Here is a 22,500-nt window from a genome sequence, read left to right on the forward strand (position 1 = left end):
CTCACCAGAGGAAAACATAAACACAAACTCACCTTCCAGGATCCTCCAGCAAAGACGCCATCAAATCTGCAGGGAAAGAATCGAGAACACAGGCGGCCATGACTTCAGCTGTAGGTGTGTGTTACACGTCTGTGTGTGTGTGTGTGTGTGTGTGTGTGTCACTCACCTTGATTAGTATCTGGATCACACTGCTCTGGTTTCACTGAAAGCAACAAGATCATGTTAAACTGAGACTCCAGCACTGTAAACAGGACTATCAGGAAGTCCACATTTAATTCAATCGATTTAATTCAATTATACATTTTTAAAAATGCTTGATTGTTTTAACCCAAAGCTGGCTCAATTTTGGACTAACCCAGTGTTCGGTAATTTGTATCTTTAATTTAATTTAAATTACACTTCCTAATATAATGCTTGGGCTTGTCCATATTTTACCCAACATTGGGTTTACAACATCCCAGCAATATTTAACTATACATTTTTTAATAATGAAGTCTTTAAATATTTTATATTTGCTTTTATTTAGCTTTTTTTGTTACTATTTCAAATCACGAGTGATTGTGTAAGCCTTTCACAGACTCTGTATGTGACAAATAGCATACATTTGAAAATTTTGTGTGCAGCTGAAGTCAAAGATTTAGCTTTCAGAATCTGGTAAAAAATTGTAAATTATTTTACAACAAAAATACAAAACTAAAACAAAACAGACTGAATCAAAACTAAACTAAAACAAAACAAATTAAAACAAAACTAAACTAAAACAAAACAAAAAGTGGAACAAAAACAAAAAGTGAAACAAAAACAAAAACAAAACAAATTAAAACAAAAACAATCAAATGGACAAAACTAAAACTAACAAAACAAAAAAGGATACAAAACAAACTAAAACAAAACTTAAAACTAAAAGTAAAATTTAAACAAAACAAATTAAAACAAAACAAAAAGTGAAACAAAAACAAAATAAACTAAAAGCAAAGCAAACTAAACAAAACAAAAAGTGAAACAAAAACAAAAAGTAAATAAAACTAAAACAAAAACAAAACAAATTAAAACAAAACAAATAAACAAAACTAAATCAAAACTAAAACAAAGTAAAACAAAACAAAAACAAACAACACTAAACAAAAAAAGTAAAACAAAAACAAGTAAATCTAAAACTAAAACAAAAAAACTAAACAAAAACAAAAATCTAAAACTAAAACAAAAAACAAAACAAATTAAAACAATCAAATAAACAAAACAAAAACAAAATAAACTAAACCAAACAAAACTAAAAACAAAAAGTAAATCTAAAACTAAAACAAAAACAAACAAATAAACAAAACTAAAACAAACTAAAACAAAACAAAACTTAAAATTACCTAAAATTAAAAAACCTAAAATTAAATCCAAAACAAAACAAAGCTAAAAGTAAAGCAAAACTAAAACAAAACAAACTAAAACGAAAGAAAAAGACAAAACTTAAAACTAAAACAAAACTAAACTTCACATTAAAACTAAAATTACAATCAAATCAAATAAAATAAAACAAAATAAAATAAATAGCTTATTCTAGGTGATGATGATTGTGATAATGATGCTGTTGATGTACCTGTCAGAGGAGAGTGCAGATGATGAACTGATCTCAGCTCAGGTGAAGACAGAAGCTCCTGGTCTCCTCTCTGTGGATCTGCCGTCACTCCAGAATGACTAGCTGAAGGACAGAAACTCCTCACTTCTCACACATCCAGCAAACACACAAACACAGAGAGAGCTTGTTTATTCTTCAGGATTTTTTCTTCTTCAGTATTTTATACGTTTTTGCTCCTGAAGTTTTTACCTTCTTGTATGACTCTGAGAGAGCTGGACAGGGGTTTCTTCTCCACACTGGCCGTCAGTAAGGGACTGTGCGTCTCAATATGGTTCACCAGCTGAAGAAGAGGACAGGCAATCAAGCAGAAAACATCCATTCATGTGCTAGTCAGCATTAAAATGTGTTGAAAATATTTGTTTAATACATTTATTTGATAAATAACACATTTCTTCAACTATAGGCGATGTCTATGTGTACATGTTCAGAGATGTGTACTAGTGTATGAACTCAGTTTTACGTCTCACCAGTCGGGTATTAGCAAACTCTCTGTCCATGTGGTCAGCGATGCTCTGCAGTCTGAGCAGCTGATTGTCCATCTCTGAGAGCCGTGCTGAGATCTGACTCCGGGACATCATTATCTGCTCCAGGGGGTCCCGGGAAGCCCGAACGCCGGTCATTACTTGCTCTAGGGAGTACCGGGGAGCTCGGACGCCAGCCAGGACACTCAGAGTCACAGGGTCTCCACTAAGAACAGCTTCAGGAGACGTGCACACTACTGAGGGCTCTATTGGAGAGCAACACCAGAACACTACTGTTAGGACATTCTGACATCATTATTACCTAATTTTGTAATATCGTATATTGATAGTTAAATTATATTTCGTAATATCATTTATTGATTGTTAAATTATATTTCGTAATATCGTATATTGACTGTTAATTTATATTTCGTAATATCGTATATTGATTGTTAATTTAGATTTCGTAATATCGTATATTGATTGTTAATTTATATTTTGTAATATCGTATATTGATTGTAAAATTAGATTTCGTAATATCGTATATTGATTGTTAAATTATATTTCGTAATATCTTATATTGATAGTTACATTATATTTCGTAATAATGCATATTGCTGATCAAATTATATTTCATAATATTGTAAATTTGACAGTCAAATTATATATTGTAATATCCTATATTGCTGATTGAATGTTTTTTTTGTGAGACAAATCAGAATAACTGCCCTAAAAAATCCCTTCTGTATTTCTGTGAACTGTGACTGCACCTGGAATCTCTTCAGGCGTGTTTGGGGTGAAGGTGTGGGAGGGGTTAGGGGCGTGGTTTACGACAGATGCTGCCAGTAGGTGGAGTTGAGCAGATGTGGGCGGAGACTGAGGCAGATTCTCCAGAAGAGACTCGTCTGTCAGATCTACCACATTGATGAACCTCCGTCCCTCAGGACTCTACAACAACAGCAACAAACAGAGACGAGATCAAACACTCAATATCAATGTTTACTAAAACTAAAAATGCAAATTAAATGTATGTCCAAAACTGTAATATTGCATAAAACACTTGCGAATGAAGTAACATTTCGATTGAGTAAAATTCATATTGTGTTTTGAACTTACAAACTGGATTTGTGTATTTACGAATTGCGTTTTGAACTTACAAATTGAACTTGTGTATTTACGAATCGTGTTTTGAATTTACAAACTGAATTTGCGTATTTACGAATTGCGTTTTGAATTTACGAATTAAATTTGTGTATTTATGAATTGTGTTTCGAACTAACAAATTGAATTTTTGCATTTACGAATCATGTTTTGAATTTACGAACTGGATTTGTGTTTTTACGAATTGCGTTTTGAATTTACGAATTGAATTTGTGTTTTTACGAATTGCGTTTTGAATTTACGAATTGAATTTGTGTATTTACGAATCATGTTTTGAAGTTACGAACTGGATTTGTGTTTTTACGAATTGCGTTTTGAATTTACGAATTGAATTTGTGTTTTTACGAATTGCGTTTTGAATTTACGAATTGAATTTGTGTATTTACGAATCATGTTTTGAAGTTACGAACTGGATTTGTGTTTTTACTAATTGCGTTTTGAATTTACAAATTGAATTTGTGCATTTACGAATCGCGTTTTAAATTTACTTATTGAATTTGTGTATTTACAACTTGTGTTTTGAACCTACAAATTGTATTTGTGTATTTACGAATTGTGTTTTGAATTTACGAATTAAATTTGTGTATTTTTTTATTATGTTTTGCATTTACAAACTGGATTTGTGTTTTTACGAATTGCGTTTTGAATTTATGAACTGGATTTGTGTATTTATAAACCGTGTTTTAAATTTACGAATTTGTGTATTCACGAACTGTGGTTTGAATTTACAAACTGGATTTTCTACATGTGAATTATGTTGTTGATATATGAATTATATTTTGTGAATGTATTATTTATGAGACTAATCTGGCTCTATATGTCCCATCACACACGTTTAGAATTCGAATGCTGGAGTTTATTCAGTAAATGTGTTTACATTGTAGTTTTTGTAGTAAATTTTTCTATCCTACTCATTTATGTGCATACATTTTCAAAATGTCTGCTCCTTTTATGTAATATTCCAAAATGAGCATAAAACATGTAGGTTAAAACATATCTAAACAAAAACCATTGAAGCACTGCTGAATTAGATGATGGTTTTACCAGAGTAACTCCTCCATGATCTGACTCTGGACGGCTGCTGTTCTCCGGTTGGTCTGATGGTTTTTCTTTAGCGTACCGAAGGTTCATGAAGACGTCTGGAGGAACAACTGGAGCAACATCGAGCAGTCCTCCTTCAGCTGTCGGTGTAGAAACACACACAAGACACATTACACATTTACACAAAAAGCTCAGAAATACAACAAAAAAAGAGCAAATAAATAAATAATGTGTTATAATATAATTAAAAAAAATAAATAAATAAATGAATGAATTTAAATCTAAAATATCTAAAATAAAAAAGGAAACATAATGCAGAAATAAAACGCATGTTAAAAAAAGTAAAACGTTTAAAATAAAAACAACATTTAAAAAAAAACAGAAATGAATTCAAACTATAAATAAAAACTCACATAATCGTACAAAACATTTAATTGCTCAATTATTGTTGAAAAAAAATCCAAGGTAGTTTTTAGCCTGTTATTTTCTGTAGCTTCAAACCAAATCTACCTTCGGGTATAAATAAAGTAACCTAACCAGACCTTAACAGAGATTTTTACAACACATATCTAATCATAACAGTTTTAATAACTCACTTCTAATAACTGATTTATTTTCTCTTTGCCATGATGACAGCACATAATATTAGACTGGATATTTTTCAGGATACAAGTGTTCAGCTTAAAGTGACATTTAAAGGCTTCTCTTTGTTAAAGTTAGGGTAATTAGGCAAGTCATTGTATAACAGTAGATTTATCAGTAGAATATTGCAAATATATTTCATAGAGCGGATAATAAAATTGGCTTTTACATAGTTTTAAAAATTAATAAACTGCTTTCATTCTAAGAAAACTAAAATAAATAAGAAGAACAAATATTATAGGAAATACTGCGAAAAACTCCCTTTCTCTGTTATGTACATATCACTTGCAAAATGTTTGAAAAAGATCACAAATTTGACGGGAGGGTTAATAATTTTGACTTCAACTGTATGTTGAAAAGGAAAAAGAGCTATAAATTATTGTATGATGTTAAATTGCGTGAGGGTCATGTGACAATCAGGAAGAACGCAGCATCTCATTTCTCACAGGAGGCATTTTGTGTTCCTGAGTTTGTTTGTCCAAACAAACTTGGCAAAACTGATCTCCACGAGAACGCAAGTCCATTCACTGCATACTTAATATTGTGAAACAGCTATAGAGAATGATCCGAGACTGAAAGCAGACTTACGAGCAGATGGCATGCTGGGAGATGGAGGAATCTGGACAGAAACGGCTTTATCTGTGATGGAGCGAGGCGGATCTGCAGTGAACAAAAGCAGAAGTGAGGTAACTGTAAGACACTGCTCCAGCCACACTATGGAGCTAAAAATGTGACAAAATAACCTGAATCTGAATTGTGTTATGTTCATTTGAATTATTCACAATTATAATTTAATAGGGCGGCACGGTGGCTCATGGGTCAGCACTGTTGCCTGCAAAGCAAGAAAGTCGCTGTTTCGAGTCCTGGCTGGGTCAGTTGTCATTTCTGTGTGAAGTTTGCATGTTCTCCCCATGTTGGTGTGGGTGTCCTTCCCAGGTTTCCCCCACAGTCCAAACACATGCGCTATAGGGGAATTGAAGAACTAAACTGGCTATAGTGTACGAGTGTGAATGTCACAGTGTAAGCAGGTTTCTCAAATGAACACGATTCAAACTGAGCTCGTTTTGTCGTATTTGTAGCTCCATACACACCTGCTTCAGTGTTTGTGGAGGCGTCCTGGATCTCCGCAGGTCTTTTCTGTGTCGAAGCAAACGCGTGAAGCTCAGCTGACGTCACGTAAGCTTTATCCAACAACGGCAGTCCACTCAACTCAGAGTCAAACACACCTGAAACACACACATATTTACACTCATGCGAGAAGCAGCGCTGCCGACGACAACTAAACCTGTTCAAAAGCATTTTCAGCAAGGTAAATAATGTCCAAATAAACAACATCTCAGTTATTTTCATTATTCATTCATTCATTTTCCTCCGGCTGAGTCACTTTTTATCAGGGTTCGCCACAGCGGAATGAATTGCCAACTACTCTGGCATATGTTTTTGCTGCCCGTCACAACCTGGTGCTGGGAAATATTAGTTATATCAATTACATAAATTAATTATATTTCTTTCACTTAAACACCTAAAGAAAAATGTTGCATTGTTGACCAATTGAAATCAAAAGGCTTTTAAACTACTACAATAAGCATTAATTAATAATTAATATTTTAAAAACACTGCGCATATATATATATAAATATATATATATATATATATATATATATATATATATATATATATATATATATATATATGTTTGTGTGTGTGTGTGTGTGTGTGTGTGTGTGTGTGTGTGTGTGTGTGTGTGTGTGTGTGTGTGTACGTGTTTTCGGGACATATCAGGACACAAATCTGTATAATGACATGGGTATGACACGGGTATTACAAAAAGGAGGTGAAATATGAGGACATTGGTGACGTCCTCGTTTCTCAAAATGCTTATAAATCCTACAGAATGAGCTTAATCAGAGAGTAAAGCTGCACACAGTCTCCTGTGATGGTTGGGTTTAGGGTGGGGTGGGCTGAGGGCAATACAATATACGTTTTGGACCGTATAAAATGAATGGAAACCTATGTAATGTCCCCCCTTTTCACAAAAACAAACGTGTGTGTGTGTGTGTGTGTGTGTGTGTGTGTGTCAAATGTGAAAAACAAGGAAAAAAACTACGAAAAAAATCTAAATACACAGCAAAAACAAATTTTGTATAGTTCATTCATTCATTTTTCTTCGGCTTAGTCCCTTTATTCATCAGGGGTCGCCACAGCGGAATGAACCACCAATTATTCCAGCATATGTTTTACACAGCGGATGCCCTTCCAACTGCAACCCACTACTGGGAAACACCTATACACTCTCATTCTCACTCACACACTCACACACACACACGTTTGTTTTTGTGAAAAGTGGGGACATTACATAGGTTTCCATTCATTTTATACTGTCCAAACCGTATATTAAATTGCCCCTCACCCCACCCCTAAACCCAACCATGACAGAAGTCAGTGTGCAGCTTTACTCTCTGATTAAACTCATTCTGTAGGATTTATAAGCATTTTGAGAAATGAGGACGTCACCAATGGCCTCATATTTCACCTCCTTTTTGTAATACCTGTGTCATACCCATGTCATTATACAGATTTGTGTCCTGATATGTCACATAAACACGTACACACACACACACACACACACACACACAGTTTAGTTCATCAATTCCCCTAAAGCGCATGTGTTTGGACTGTGGGGGAAACGCACGCCAACACGGGGAGAACATGCAAACTCCACACAGAAACGCCAACTGACCCAGCCGGAACTTGACCCAGCAACCTCCTTGCTGTGAGGCCACAGTGCTGGCCACTAAGCCACCATGCCACCCTTAGATAAAAAAAATCCATAATACAAAACTGTAAACAGCTGCAAGATTACGACGCTGCTTGTGAATGTTTGCTGGGGTGATGAGTTCGGGAAACACTGAATAACTGAACTACATTTGTGATGATATGATTTGAGATCGTATTTGTCTAACGATGGTAGGGAAACGCTCCCCTGAATAAAACATCCCGAGTGTATAATCTCTGAGAAGCATGTATTTCATTACCTGAAGGAATGGTGTATCCATCATCCTGATCTGGCTCATCTTCTGCAGGCTGCACACATTATAAAACACTCAATCACCACACAACACTTTATAAGCTTTCTTTGGGTAACAATATTGCTGATTATGAGGTGCTGGATGGGGAGCTGCTAAGCCCAAATTACAAGCCGTTGCCCTCTAGTGGTGACTTAAGGATAGGGAGGATGGTGGTCATTACACTCCCACACAAGGGTTAAATGTGTCAGATAGAAGTCACTTCATTCACCTCATCTGGAGGAATGATGGAGTCCTCGGGTCTGAAGGTGACTCCAGGCTTCTGCTCTTGGTTCTTCTCCTCTCTCCTCTTCTTTCTGAATGAGACGAGGTGAGGAGATTAGTCAGAAAGCTGATGTTGTTGTGGTGTGTGTGCTTGTCTGTGACGGTATGAGTGGTTTGCAGTCTTGACCTCTTGCTGGACGGGCTGCTGGAGCTCTGGTTCTGCGGGACGGGTTCAGTCTTGATCCGCTGTAGTTTGGGCTCTGCTCTGGTTTGCTTCACTGAGCTCCATCTCAGCAGATCCTCCAGCGGGATGAGGCGAGGGGTTCGTACCGGCGCAGAGCTGAACCGCAAACACTGAACCAACAAACGACAACACAAAAAAACTACATCAACGCAAATACATCCATATATGCAAAGAACAAACGTTAATTAGTTTACAAATGAAGTTCTGTGTAATAAAATGAAATGACACAGGGAAAAAGCACTGAACACATGAAGAAAGGGAGGTGTGGAAAAGCAGTGAAAGCCCAGACAGCTGCTGAAATCTCTCAGTAGTTCTTCAGCAAGCGTCGCCCTTCCTCAGTGTAAATGAAGATCAGCTGCTTCAGTCCAACATCTACACTAGCAGAAGGATGAAACCATTTCAGCAAGACACTGATTAAACCCAGCCAAGGAGACTCTCAGACGCTTTCAGAGAAAGAAAATCAAGCTGTAGAATGGCCAAGCCAATCACCTGATCCAAATCCAATAGAGAATACAGATTAAAGCTCAGATTTGATAGACGAGACCCACAAAACCATCAAGATTTTGACACTGTTGAAGTCTGAAAAACTCACACCTGAGCAATGCATGTGACTTCATTCTCTATACGAGAGGAGTCTTTAAGCTTCCATCATTAAAAAAGTCTTTTATGTAAAGTATTAAATACACTTCAGTAGTTCAGGACTTTCTCCTTCTGTGATTTCATTGTTATTACACAACTACTTTAGAATTCGGACTTTAACTGTATATATTTATTACTTATATTGTTATTTATTTGTATTTTATTTTAATATTATTCATATATATTTATAGAACCTAAACGTATATGCGTATGACGCGTGTGTTTTTGTTTGTTTGTTTGTTTTTTTTGTTTTTTTTTTTTGAGAAAGAAAAGAAATGCCAACATTATTGAATACAATTTTAAATGACCAACATATTATGAGAATGTTACAGACAAATGTTCATCTTTGAGCAACTGGTTTGTTTGTGAGAGCCGAAAAAAACTCTTTCATGTTCACAGTTTTTTATTCAGTCCCATTTCTGAATAAGAATTTTTGAAATGGCAAAAAAAAAAAAAAAAAAAAAAGAGTAAATCTTGAGATTTATTACATTTTGTGATCGTTTTATTAATAATTAATGGAAAGTCTGGTTATTCTGGGAAATCTAAAGAAGAAAAAAGAAACTAAAAGAATACACATTTATATTCCTTAAATGTGTAATGTTAATAATATTAGTAGTAATAATAATAATTATTATTATTATTATTATTATTATTAATATTATTATTTTTATTATTATTGTTGTTTTGTCTTTATTGTAGAATTATTGTTATTACTATTATTATTATTATTGTTGTTGTTGTTTTTGCCTTTATTATTATTATTATCATTATTATTACTATTATTATTGTTGTTGTTGTTGTTGTTGTTTTTTTTGTCTTTATTATTATTATTATTACTATTATTATTGTTGTTGTTTTGTCTTTGTTATATAACTATAATTATAATTGTTATTATTATTACTAATACTATTACTATTATTATTATTGTTGTTTTTGTCTTTATTATAGTATTATTATTAATATTATTATTATTAATGTCATCATCATCATTTTATTATTATAAAATATTAAATTACATAAACAATAAATACACCTACTATAATCAATGCTTACAGCAAATAATAAAAAAATGAAAATTTTTGTATTATTATTAATTTATATTAAAATAGTAGCAAAATGAATATAAAACATTTAATTATTACATACAATTATAAACATTTGAATTATAAGTAAAATAATAAGTAAATGTCAACAGCGCACAAAATATAAATATATGTATAAAATATATGTATAAAATATAAATGTATATATATTTTTTCATAGAAGTTAAAATGATTTGACTGATTTGACTTATTTAAATAAAGCAATTAAATTCTGAACTAAAAAATATATACTGTGTATTATTATAAACATGCTATTATAAACAACTATGCTATAAACACATATATATATATATATATATATATATATATATATATATATATGTATAAAATATACAGATAATTTTGTAATAAGTAATTAGTAAATGTGACTGACACAGTAATCCCTCATAGTGTGTTTGTGGTGTAAGTGTGAACTCACAGGAGGATCCGGCTCTCGGTGCAGCAGCTGAATTCTGGGATAATACTGATTTGCTGCAGTGGAGCTCAGATTGGGTGGTTTCAGCGCAGGGGTTTGTGGGATATGAGGCAGCGTGACGGGTCTCTGGGCATCAGGGTGAAATCTGAGCAGAGGCAGGCCGACAGGAGCTGATCTAGGAGCAGCAGGAGGCAAACGGAGAGATTCAGGAGCTCCTGCAGTCCTCTGAGGGAGATGTGATGGAGGAGCTGCAGAATAATCTACTCCCAAGGCAGATCCAGACTGACCCCAGGCCTGCTTCACTGGGAGATGAGGAGGAGGCGGAGCATGTGGAAGGGGGGCATGGGAAAGAGGCAGAGCATGAGAATGTGGAGGAGGGGCATAATAAGGAGGAGCAAGCCGAGAGGGTGGAGAATGAAGGGGAGGAGCATGCAGAGAAGGTGGAGCATGAGGAGAAGGAGGGGCATGAACAGTGGGAGGATCATGAAGAGGCGGAGCATGCAGAGAAGGTGGAGCATGATGGGGAGGAGGAAGAGCGTGAGAAGAGGAAGGGGGCTGTGCATAAGGAGGAGTGGCATGAACAGGGGGAGGAGCATAAGTAGAGGGAGGAGCATAAGAAGAGGGAGGAGCATGAGGAAAAGGAGCATGATGTGGAGGAGGAGGAGCAGCAGGTCTGGGCAGGAGAGTTTGAGGAGGATGGAGCTGCAGGAGTCTGAGTCCATGTGCTTGTGGAGCTGCTCTCGGCTGGCCTTCAGAGACTTTCTTGCTACAGGATGCCTGATGATTAGCTGTGGTCAGAAGCCCTTGAGATGTAGGGATGAAACTCCTGCTGTTGGTTTGAGCGTCCTCTGGCCAGTCTGAGCGAATGGTCAAGTGCTCGATTTCCTGTGAAAGATTCAATTCAGATATGAAACCACATGTGTCCACAAATGGTGCATTTCTGAAAATTTGTATTAAAGTACAAATGAAATTAAAACTAGCCGTATTGATTTTGTTAGCTCACATTGCTAGTTTTGTGGTGAACAAATCAATCTGTGCATGTCATTAAGGAAAACAAATGGTCTGACCTCATAATCTAAAAATGAAATCTGCACTTCCTGTTTGTTTTCAGTTAAACTCTCAGATTAGGTTTGTCTGAGGTATTGGGCGTGGCTAACACACTTAACCACGCCCCTCTAGCTGTCAGTTTGACAACAAACAGAAACAGTGCGCAGCAGGGGTCTGTTAGGTTGTAATAACTCTCCCCAAACCCCCATCTTCCTGAATAAAATGCCTACTTAACTACATCCAATCAGCTCGCAGGAGATAAAACAAGCCCCGCCCACTGTTTTCTCATTTAATTTTCCATCTTTCTAGAAACTGCATCACAATACGAAAAAAATAAACGGTCACAGCTTCCGGTTTATGCGGACTTAAATCTGACATTTTTGATTAGCAACACGACATGAGCATAAGATGACCTGAGTTTTGCTGGGTGGGTTTCTCTGCCCAATTTCAGCCCTCTGGTCATCATCCTGGCTGTTACCCACTCTGTCAGGCCTGCATTCTTGTGTTGGCTGATTGGTGTCATCTCGGAAGTTTTGCTGGATATTCTGGGTAACTGAGCTGGGCTGTGGTGGAATCCCACCGGGCTGATGCAGGTTTGCTTGAGGCAGCGGCAGGTTTGCGAAAGACGCTCCGACCACCTGCATGAGGCTCATGAAGTTGATCTGCTGGAGCTGAAACAGAAGGAGTAAATGCAGGGTTTCTAGAACAGGGTATATACAGGAATCATAGAGTTAAATGGCACTTGATATGCCCCTTTAACAAGATGTAAAGTAAGTCTATGATGTAGTGTGAGTGTGAAGTTTCAGCTAAAAATATCCTACAAATAATGTTTTCTAACTCTCGGAAGCTGACCAATTTAGGCTTTGATCATAATTGTTTTACTTTGGTGACTGTCGCTTTAAATTCAAATGAGATTATGTTTCACGCCCTCTTTTTAAAACAGGGTGGAGCTACAAAAGCCTATGTGTCAGCATAGTGGCAGATTCAAAAACAATCTGCTTTTATAATATTATTATAATTAATATTAATATAATTATTATAATATTTCTAAATATAACAATAATAATAATTATAAATGTAATAATAATAATAGCAATAAAGATATTTATAATAATAATAAGAAGAAATAATAATATTTTAGGCTTTGATCATAATTGTTTTACTTTGGTGACTGTCACTTTAAATTCAAATGAGATCATGTTCCACGCCCTCTTTTTAAAAGAGGGTGGAGCTACAAAAGCCTATGTGTCAGCATAGTGGCAGATTCAAAAACAATCTGCTTTTATAATATTATTATAATTAATATTAATATAATTATTATAATATTTCTAAATATAACAATAATAATAATTATAAATGTAATAATAATAATAGCAATAATGATATTTATAATAATAATAATAAGAAATAATAATATTTTAGGCTTTGATCATAATTGCATCACTTTGGTGACTGTCGCTTTAAATTCAAATTAGATACTTTTTTGAAAAGAGATTGGAGCTACAAAAGCCTGTGTGTCAGCATAGTGGCAGATTCAAAAACAACACTAACGTCCTATGCTGGAGAGACTGAACACAAGAGGGCAGTGTCACGATCACCAGCGATCCAGCCCTTGAAGATTGCTGGGGAGCACTCGAACTACACATCTGTCACCGTACTAGACCACATATCCCATCAAACTCCTCATGCACACACCAGTTCCAGATCACCACTGATTGCAAACACACAGCTGAAGCTCTATAAATACACCTCACTGTCAACACTTGTGCTCAGTCTTGTTAACTGTTAGTACGCATTTCCTTGTGATTTCCTTAGTTTTGTTATACTGTTAATGTTGTTTTGCCGCCTGTCTTGCGTTTCGTGTTTTTAGGTTTTGTTATACTGTTAATGTTGTTTTGCTGCCTGCCTCAACAATTCCCCAATGATACTGACCGCTCTCTTAATTATGTGAATGCTTCCGTCTGTCCCTGTGTTAACCTTGCCTGTCTTAGTAAAGCTAAGTTTGGATCCCCACCCCCAAAACTAACTTTTGTTTCACTAGCTAATGGCCATTTTACCACCATGTTGGGTGCTGAATGAGAAGCTGACCTGCACCAGCCTGAAGAGCTCATCCTGCAGCAGCTGTCGGACGCCGTCGCTCTGTGCTTCCCTGTGAGCTTCAGGAGGAGCACCGCTCTGAGTCTGCACCGCTTTCATCATCCGTGACGATTCAGATTCAGAAGCCTCACATCTGGAAGAAAAATCACAGACACTTCAAGAGAAACCCACTGAAACAGATCCAATGCTGCTTCATGGAAGATCATGTTCACCTGTGTGCTCCAGAAGACACCTGATCATCAGCCTCAGATCTGCAAGGCAAGTTTATTTATAGAGCACATTTCATACGCAATGCTAGTTCAAAGTGCTTTACATAAACAAGAATTAAAGAAACATTAAATACAAGCAGAAGTAAATTAAATCAACCAAAAATTAAAATAATTAAAAACAAGAGGAGCATCAGCTGATATCAGACAGGTAACCTGAGCCACTGCTGTTTGTTTGCTGTCACCATGAGAACCAAACCACCAGAGAAATCGAGACACTGCTTGCTGCAGAGCCACTTGAGCTCCAGCGAGGGAGAGCTTGAGCTCCAACTCCTCCTCCTACAAGCTGTTTAAATGCGTAGACCCACCCCACCCCCAGGGAGGGAGGAGCAAGGGGGGAGGAGCTGAAGCTCAAGCTCCTCCCCTGTTTTGAACAAATGTGCATAACTAAATAGTTTCTGGTTCTCTTTGACTTCCATAGAATAATTCTTTTTTTCTCATGAAGAAATGCTCTAATTTTCTTCTTTTATTTTCAGTAAACAATCCACTTTAACATCAAACTTTCTAATAAGCTTCTTAATGTGTGAAAGGAGTAAATAAAGTACACATATGTACAGACTCACAGTGACTGTAATGACTGCTCATCTGAGTCCTGACTCTCCAGATCGGCCATTGTTAATGCCTGTGGAAACAGCAGATGATCTATTCATTTTTTCTGCTTACGAAATTGCTGTAGTGAAATAAATAAATAAAGACATAGGGAGTACACTACCTGATAAAAGTCTTGTCGCTTATCCAAGTTTTCGGAACAACAAATAATATCTTGACTTCTAGTCGATCATTTGGTATCAGAAGTGTCTTATATGAAAGGTAAAGGCCTCTAGATTTTGCTTATTTGAGCTCAATAAAATCTGATCATGCCTTGATTATTAATGATTTGATTAGGACAGTGCGGTCTGACTCTGCTTAGACTAAAGTCTCATCGCTGAACAGAAATAATGTCCAGTATAGAATATAAAGTCCTGCTGCAGTGGAGACAGAATGAATATTGTGTCTGACTCCATCATGAGCTTGGAGGACTGCATCCATACATCTCTGCACTGACTCAAATCACTGATTAATAAAGTCATCTGGAATGAAGAAGAAAGCCTTCAGCAGGACTCCCAGAGTTCATCAACAGTCTTTGTGTTCATCTTCAACGCCTCCTCCTTCATCAGCTCAAAAATGTTCATGTCTGGTGACTGGGCTGGCCAATCCTGGAGCAGCTTGACCTTCTTTGCTTTCAGGAGCTTTGATGTGGAGGCTGAAGTATGAGCAGGAGCGCTATCCTGCTGGAGAATTGTCCCTCTCCTGTGGTTTGTAATGTAATGGGCAGCACAGATGTCTTGATACCTCAGGCTGTTGATGTTGCAGACCTCTCGCACTGAATGGAACACCAAACCATGATTTCTCCTTCACCAAACTTGACTGATTTCTGTGAGAATCTTGACTCCATTCTGATGCAGATCAACAACTGATTCATGTTGAATCAATTTCCAAATGATTAACTACAAGTCAAGTTATTATTTGTTGCTCCTACATCTGGGATCCACGACAAGACTTTTGTCAGGCAGTGTATATGTAGACAAATTAAAATAAGGAATAACACTATTAATAAATAATTAAACAAATAAATATTTAATCAGTTCTGTTATAAGACAGATAACAAGTTATAGTGTTGTAATTGGTTTTTAAACAAAAAACGAATAAATTTATTTGATAAAATGATTACATTTATGAGTATTAATCAGTATTAAATTAATACATAAAACATTTTTATAATATATTTATAGATAAATAAACAAATAATATAAACAAAAAATATATGGATGGATGGATAGACGGACGGACGGACGGATGGATGGATGGATGGATAATTAGATGGATGGATTAATGGATTGATGGATGGATGAATGGATGGATAGATAGATAGATAGATAGATAGATAGATAGATAGATAGATAGATAGATAGATAGATAGATAGATAGATAGATAGATAGATAGATAGATAGATAGATAGATAGATAGATAGATAGATAGATAGATAGATAGATAGATAGCATTTCACTTAAATAAATCTTGATAACAATTGAGTATAAATAATGTTATAATTATGACTGAGCTAAGCAAGAAATGACCTGACTGTAACAACAATCACTTAAAAAGTTTTGTACCATTACATTACAATAATTAATTGTTTCACTAATGAGTAATAATGATATTAAATATTGTTTTCAAAACATTTAAAGTGATGTACGGAATCACTGATAATCAGACCGCAATCACCTGATCTCTGTGCGCTCTGCTCTGATTGGCCAATGACAGCTCAGTGACATCATCAACACTGCTCTCACCTGTAAACCCATCAACAGCGGATAACATGGATTTAATTATTAAAGTATAAACAGTTAACATTTATTAATAGTGTGTTTGAAAATCAATTACCCAAGCAACATTTAGGATTAATGATTTGCTCTAGAAGTGAATGAGTTCATATTAAAAAGCAACATCAGTTAAACTGAAGTCCCTCAGTTGTGATCTGACCGTGTTCAGCTGCAGTCGTGTGTCTGACGTCTCCTCTGAGCTCAGTGATGTGACTCTGCTGATCAGAGATCAGTGTGTCCTCGTGTTCAGACAGAAGATCTTCTGTTTCATCCACACCCTCAGCTTCATCCACACTGTGATCATCACACAACATCACTACAACTGCAGTTGCACTATTTCATTTTCTCCATTTGACTTTAATTATGGACAAATGTACTTGCTTCATAACTACTTTTGACTTGCTTTATAATTAAAAGCTTTGACTTTATGGTTTGGACTGGATTTAACTGGAGGTTTTGTCATTTCATTCATGGTTTGGCCACTACATCATGACCAGACTTCCTTATACATGATTTCACACAAAAAAACAATCATTAATAATAATAATATACGCATAATAAATTAATGCACATGTATAGAACAAATAATTGAATTGTAAATTAATTTTAGGAATAATGAATAAATTATTTAATAATGCAACTAATAAATATAATTTACAGCTAAATTAACATAAACATAAGCATGAATATTATTGATATAATACTATATTTGTGTTATTATTATTGATAGAAGAAACAATAAACAAATCAAATAAACAGTTATATAAAATATGAACACATAATTAAAATATTAAGTTAATTTATTAACATTATTTAAATATTTGAATATGTTCGCTTGATGGGCAGATGTGTGTTGTGCTGGAGTGTGATGGGCAGATGTGTGTGTGTGTGTGTGTGTGTTTGCCTTACTCGTGGCTCTGGCTGTGCTGGTGTGTTATTGGCATCTCTGCTGACCTCGTGTCACTGGTCTCCAGGTTGCTCTCTTGGCTCCGCCTCCAATCTGTGATTGACGGCAGCAGTGGAACATCAGACTCCTCCCTCTGATGGAGTTCAGAGCGATGCTGCGGTGAACAAAGAGTTTAGAGACCCTAAGCTAAGTTTAGAGACCCTAACCCTAAGGGGCGGGTTGGGGGGGTTAAACATACACTTCATTCATTCATTTTCTTGTCGGCTTAGTCCCTTAATTAATCCGGGGTCGCCACAGCGGAATGAACCGCCAACTTATCCAGCAAGTTTTTACGCAGCGGATGCCCTTCCAGCCGCAACCCATCTCTGGGAAACATCCACACACACACTCATACACTACGGACAATTTAGCCTACCCAATTCACCTGTACCGCATGTCTTTGGACTGTGGGGGAAACCGGAGCACCCGGAGGAAACCCACGCGAACGCAGGGAGAACATGCAAACTCCACACAGAAACACCAACTGAGCCGAGGATCGAACCAGCGACCTTCTTGCTGTGAGGCGACAGCACTACCTACTGCGCTACTGCTACGCTAAACATACACTTGTTTGTTGTAAAAATTCTTAATCATGCCAAAAAATACATCATGTTGTCGTTGTAGCTGGTGTATTATGGGAAATTTTTGTACCCCTTGATTTCTAGTTTGGAAACCTGGAAAATCTCTGTTTCAAGGTCTATCTAGCACCTTCAGGCTAAAGAGAATTGGGACACCCTGAACTCTTCACGTGCACACGCAAAACCAGGGGGAGGGGTAAGGGGTAGAATTTGGATTGGGCCTTACTGTAGAGTGTGTGTGATGAGTGTTTTCTCCCAGCAGGGCGGCGCTGTATCTCCGCTCCAGCAGCTCCAGTGCTGTCAGCACTGCAGGACTTGACCCTCTGACCCTCATGACTACTAAACCCCGTCCCTCTGTGGTCTTCCTGAGCAGGACCCGCCGCTCAGCCCAGCGCATCATCCACTCCAGCAGCCGCGCCAGATCAGGAAATCTGCTTTCCAGAGAAGAGTCCAGCTCTATCTGAACGTCCACTTCAGCCTGAGGAACAATCTTAACGTCTGAGAGATTCCCTTTGGGCATTAATGCAGCCTGCTGACGAAGACTAAACAGACCCTGATGCTTCCCATGAGGACCACCGGTGTTTGTAGTTGTGCCAGATTGCGGACGTTCAGGAGTGATGGGGACAGTCTGAAAGCAGCGTCCTGCCCGAAACAGAGGTAGATGTGTGCTGGTCTTGCGTCCGTCTCTTTGTCGGCGTCTGAGAGCGGTCAGCATGTCGAAGTTCACCGAGTGCAGCTCATGAGAGCGCAGCGGCTGGCAGAAACTGCTCAGTAAAGGAAACTCCTCCGCCTCCAGTCTGTCCTTCTCCAGAACGTAACTGAGAAATAAATCTAAGAAGAGCAGGAACTCGTCGTCCTCCAGCTCAAAGTCCCAGCTTCCCACAGTTGGCGCTCTTGGTTTTGATTCGCTGGGTTCAATCGAGCATGATCTCTTTCCTTTTCTGTGCCGTGTCGATTTCTCAGGCGCATCGTGAAGCTTTGATTTGCTGCAAGTCCAGAAAAGAGCTCAGTTAAATTACATTTAAGTTCTTAAAGTTTCCATACTGTTGTACGGTGCACAAGGCATACATTATCAGTTGACTGAGATGTGCAGTACACAAAAGAGCACGTTGATCATCCTGTTTGTCTATTCTCTATTTTTTTTCTCTTTTTTTTTTTTTCATTATCTTAAAACATATTTTAACATTTTTATCTGTTTTATCTATTTTTATTCTTATTTTTATTAATTTTATTATTTGTTTTCATTTTCTTACACTTGTCTCTTTTACTCTTGTTTATGTAAAGCACTTTGAATTGCCACGGTGTATGAAATGTGCTATATAAATAAACTTGCCTTGCCTATTATGCTACCTTCTATTACATGCCATTTTTTTCTTCTATTAGAAATACTGAGAGGAAAAACTGCTGTGTTATTTTTAGAAACATATAGGGCTCCATTTTAATGATCTAGGCGCAAAGACTAAAGCACATGGCGCAAAAGCATTAAGAGCGTGTCTGAATTCACCTTTGCTATTTTAAGGATGGATAAATACGCTCTGCGCCCGCCGCATGGCCTGACAGGGTTGTGCTTATTCTCTTAATGAGTTCTGGGTGCGTTGTGAGCATAACCTGCATTAAACCAATCAGAGTCTCGTCTCTCATTCCCTTTAAGAGTCAGTTGCGTCACACCATGGCGCATTTGCTATTTAAATGGTGACTTTGTAAGTGTAAAAACTGAACGCTTCACTAGCGAGACAACAGTTAAACAGAGCATCTGCAGCACGAGGATAAAGAACGAGCCTCCTCCATTCAGCCTCTTTATTTTTACTCTTTACTTTACTCCTTTACTTTGGTGGAGTGAGGAAACGGTGGAAACTCACTCCACTGAACACATCCATTAGCCCACATATTTAATTTAATTTAATTAATTTAATATAATATTTAATTTAGTTCGTTAAGCACAAAGATTTGTGTCAAATCTATTTCTAATTTCAGTTCTAATCTCCAGCAAAGGAATAAATGAACAATAATAATTTTCATTCACTTATGTCACATTGTTCCTTATGTGTGACTGTAAGTTGTCTGACCTGTTGTTGTGCTGCTGTGGGGTTAGGGGCTCAGACAGTGTGTCTCCTTCACTGTACACTAGTGGTCGTCCGCAGTCGGTCAGTGTGCTGTCGCTCAGACTGGTCCCTAACGAGAGTCTGTGCAGTATTGAGACGCCAGCAGCTCCTCTGTCCTCCTCCTCTTCTCTCTCCCACAGATACGGCTCCGCAGCGCACACACTTTTCTCCCGCCGCTGGAGCTCCCGCCGCCACCGCCGCAGCTCATCCTGGACCACAACCATCACGCTTTCACCGTCTTCATCTGTCAATAACATCAAACCTGGTTAGTATGGCTGCACAATAGATCTTATCAGCATCGATATCGCAATGTAATCATTCGCAATAGTCACATCAGCTTAAACTTCTTTATTCTTATAGCACATTTAAGGTCCCATGAAAGTTAGTTTCAGTATTATTAATTTTCAGGATATCAATAAGCTAGTGCGCACCAAAAGAGTGACAAAATTTGTGTTTAGGAGATATAAACCTGATATAAACATGTAGAGCTTTTTTTATATCAAAGCACAAAGAAAAAAGAAATGGAAAAATTTAAAATAATAACCTAAATTCAACAAACAGACCTTCAAAATAAAGTGACAAAAAAAAGTCTCTTGGATCTCTTGCCTGCTGTGCTGTTTACTGGCACCGTCACAGGCTTCAGTCTCTGCAGCAGTGAAGTGTATTTCTCCCGCAGTGGCACACGTACAGACTCCAGCTCATCAGGAAACACTCTTGCCAGAGTTTCTGCTGTCTAAATATAATAATAATATACTTTAATTCATACACTGACTTTAAAAGAAGCATCTCAAAGCACTTTATATACAGTTGAATCAAGAAGTTTACATTCACTCTAAAAACAGGAACATAACCATTTTGTTAAACTGTCTGATGGTAAATCACTAAACGTTTATTATTGTAGGTCTGTTAGGATCACCTAAATGATATACATTTGCTAAATGTCAGAATAATTAGATTTTTTATTAATTTCTAAACAGTCAGAAGTGTACACACATTTCCTTGGTATTTTTAGCTTTGCTTTTAAACTGTATAACTTTGGTCAAATGCTTTGGATCTCCTTCCACAAGCTTCTCACAACAGTTTGCAGGAATTGTGGCCCATTCCTCCTGACAGAATTGCTGTAACTGAGTCAGATGTGTAGACTGTCTTGCTCGCACAAGCTTCTTCAACTCTGCCCACACATTTCCTATAGGATTGAGATCAGGGCTTTGTGATGGCCACTCCAAAACATTCATTAAGTTGTCCTTAAAGCACATTTGAACTCATTTGGCAGTATGCTTAGGGTCATGGTCTGTCTGGAAGACCCATTCGTTGCCAAGTTTAATGTCCTGGCTGATGTGTTGAGATGTTGCTTCAGTATTTCTCCATAATGTTCTGTCTTCATGATGCCATCTATGCTGTGAAGTGGACCAGTCCCTCCTGCAGCAAAACAGCCCCACAACATGATGCTGCCGCCCCCATACTGCACAGTTGGGATGGTGTTGCTAGGCTTGTGCGCTTTCCTCTTTGTCCTCCAAATGTAACACAGCTCATTACAGCCAAACAGTTCAATCTTAGCTCCATCAGAGCACAGGACATGTCTCCAAACATGAGTCTTTCCCCAGTGTCATTCAGCAAACTGTAATCTGGCTTTGTTGTTGATTCTGGCTTGTTGATTCTCCATGTTGTCACACAAGGAAGCAGTGTGTTTGAGCTTTTCCTTCAACACTATTCTACAGTTGTGCCTCACATTAACTCAAATGTTGTCAATTAGCCAATCAGAAGCTTCCAAAACCTCGACACCATCATCTGAGCTTTTTCAGAAGCAGAATAATCTTATTGTGTGTAAACTTGACTTTCAAGAAGACTTATAACAATTTCTCAACAAATATCTCTCTCATTATTCTGCTATTAAGCAGAACAGAAACACATGTGATCACCCTGACTTCCCTAAAAGAGAAAAGGTTTAATCACATTAACATCTGACTTTATTTAAATGGTTACCTGCCTTTTTACACAGTGTATGAAAACTTCTGCTTTCAACTGTACATATGTAAAGCACAGAAGAAAAATGTGCAAACAAACAAAGAGAAATATTTAAAAATAAAAACAATCGCATAACAGCGACCCTAAAAAGTTAAGTACATTGTTAAAGAGCTATAGAAATAAACATGAATTGAATAGTGTTGTGGGGCGACGCAGTGGCGCAGTGGGTAGCATGTTCGCCTCACAGCAAGAAGGTCGCTGGGTCGAGCCTCGGCTCAGTTGACGTTTATGTGTGGAGTTTGCATGTTCTCCCTGCATTCGCGTGGGTTTCCTCCGGGTGCTCCGGTTTCCCCCACAGTCCAAAGACATGCAGTACAGGTGAATTGGGTAGGCTGAATTGTCCGTAGTGTATGAGTGTGTGTGAATGTGTGGATGTTTCCCAGAGATGGGTTGCGGCTGGAAGGGCATCCGCTGCGTAAAAACTTGCTGGATAAGTTGGCGGTTCATT

General features: G+C 37.3%; 2 protein-coding genes across 5 annotated transcripts in view; both read right to left on the reverse strand.

Moving 5' to 3' along the window:
* Window positions 1–22,500, reverse strand: part of LOC141376283 (uncharacterized) — a 778,518-nt gene that overhangs the window by 217,397 nt on the left and 538,621 nt on the right. The window lies entirely within an intron of this gene.
* Window positions 1–22,500, reverse strand: part of cplane1 (ciliogenesis and planar polarity effector 1) — a 60,841-nt gene that overhangs the window by 10,174 nt on the left and 28,167 nt on the right. The window contains exons 24-46 of one of the 4 annotated variants that reach the window (XM_021479229.3): window positions 20,634–20,760; window positions 19,992–20,271; window positions 18,152–18,911; window positions 17,356–17,462; window positions 16,562–16,695; window positions 16,304–16,371; window positions 14,601–14,659; window positions 13,984–14,022; window positions 13,763–13,904; window positions 12,088–12,345; window positions 10,631–11,512; window positions 8,414–8,580; window positions 8,234–8,318; window positions 7,972–8,020; window positions 6,028–6,162; window positions 5,525–5,596; window positions 4,298–4,434; window positions 2,863–3,040; window positions 2,098–2,357; window positions 1,820–1,910; window positions 1,592–1,714; window positions 167–202; window positions 33–66 (exon numbers count right to left, since the gene is read on the reverse strand). In XM_021479229.3, coding sequence (XP_021334904.2) covers window positions 33–66; window positions 167–202; window positions 1,592–1,714; window positions 1,820–1,910; window positions 2,098–2,357; window positions 2,863–3,040; window positions 4,298–4,434; window positions 5,525–5,596; window positions 6,028–6,162; window positions 7,972–8,020; window positions 8,234–8,318; window positions 8,414–8,580; window positions 10,631–11,512; window positions 12,088–12,345; window positions 13,763–13,904; window positions 13,984–14,022; window positions 14,601–14,659; window positions 16,304–16,371; window positions 16,562–16,695; window positions 17,356–17,462; window positions 18,152–18,911; window positions 19,992–20,271; window positions 20,634–20,760 — 4,223 coding nt within the window. Of the gene's footprint in view, window positions 1–32; window positions 67–166; window positions 203–1,591; window positions 1,715–1,819; window positions 1,911–2,097; window positions 2,358–2,862; window positions 3,041–4,297; window positions 4,435–5,524; window positions 5,597–6,027; window positions 6,163–7,971; window positions 8,021–8,233; window positions 8,319–8,413; window positions 8,581–10,630; window positions 11,513–12,087; window positions 12,346–13,762; window positions 13,905–13,983; window positions 14,023–14,600; window positions 14,660–16,303; window positions 16,372–16,561; window positions 16,696–17,310; window positions 17,463–18,151; window positions 18,912–19,991; window positions 20,272–20,633; window positions 20,761–22,500 lie in introns of all 4 variants that reach the window. The other 3 variants (XM_021479228.3, XM_073914319.1, XM_068223881.2) reach the window with 3 other exon arrangements.

The sequence above is a fragment of the Danio rerio genome, chromosome 10, assembly GCF_049306965.1.
Source record: "Danio rerio strain Tuebingen ecotype United States chromosome 10, GRCz12tu, whole genome shotgun sequence".
Classification (NCBI taxonomy): Eukaryota; Metazoa; Chordata; class Actinopteri; order Cypriniformes; family Danionidae; genus Danio; species Danio rerio.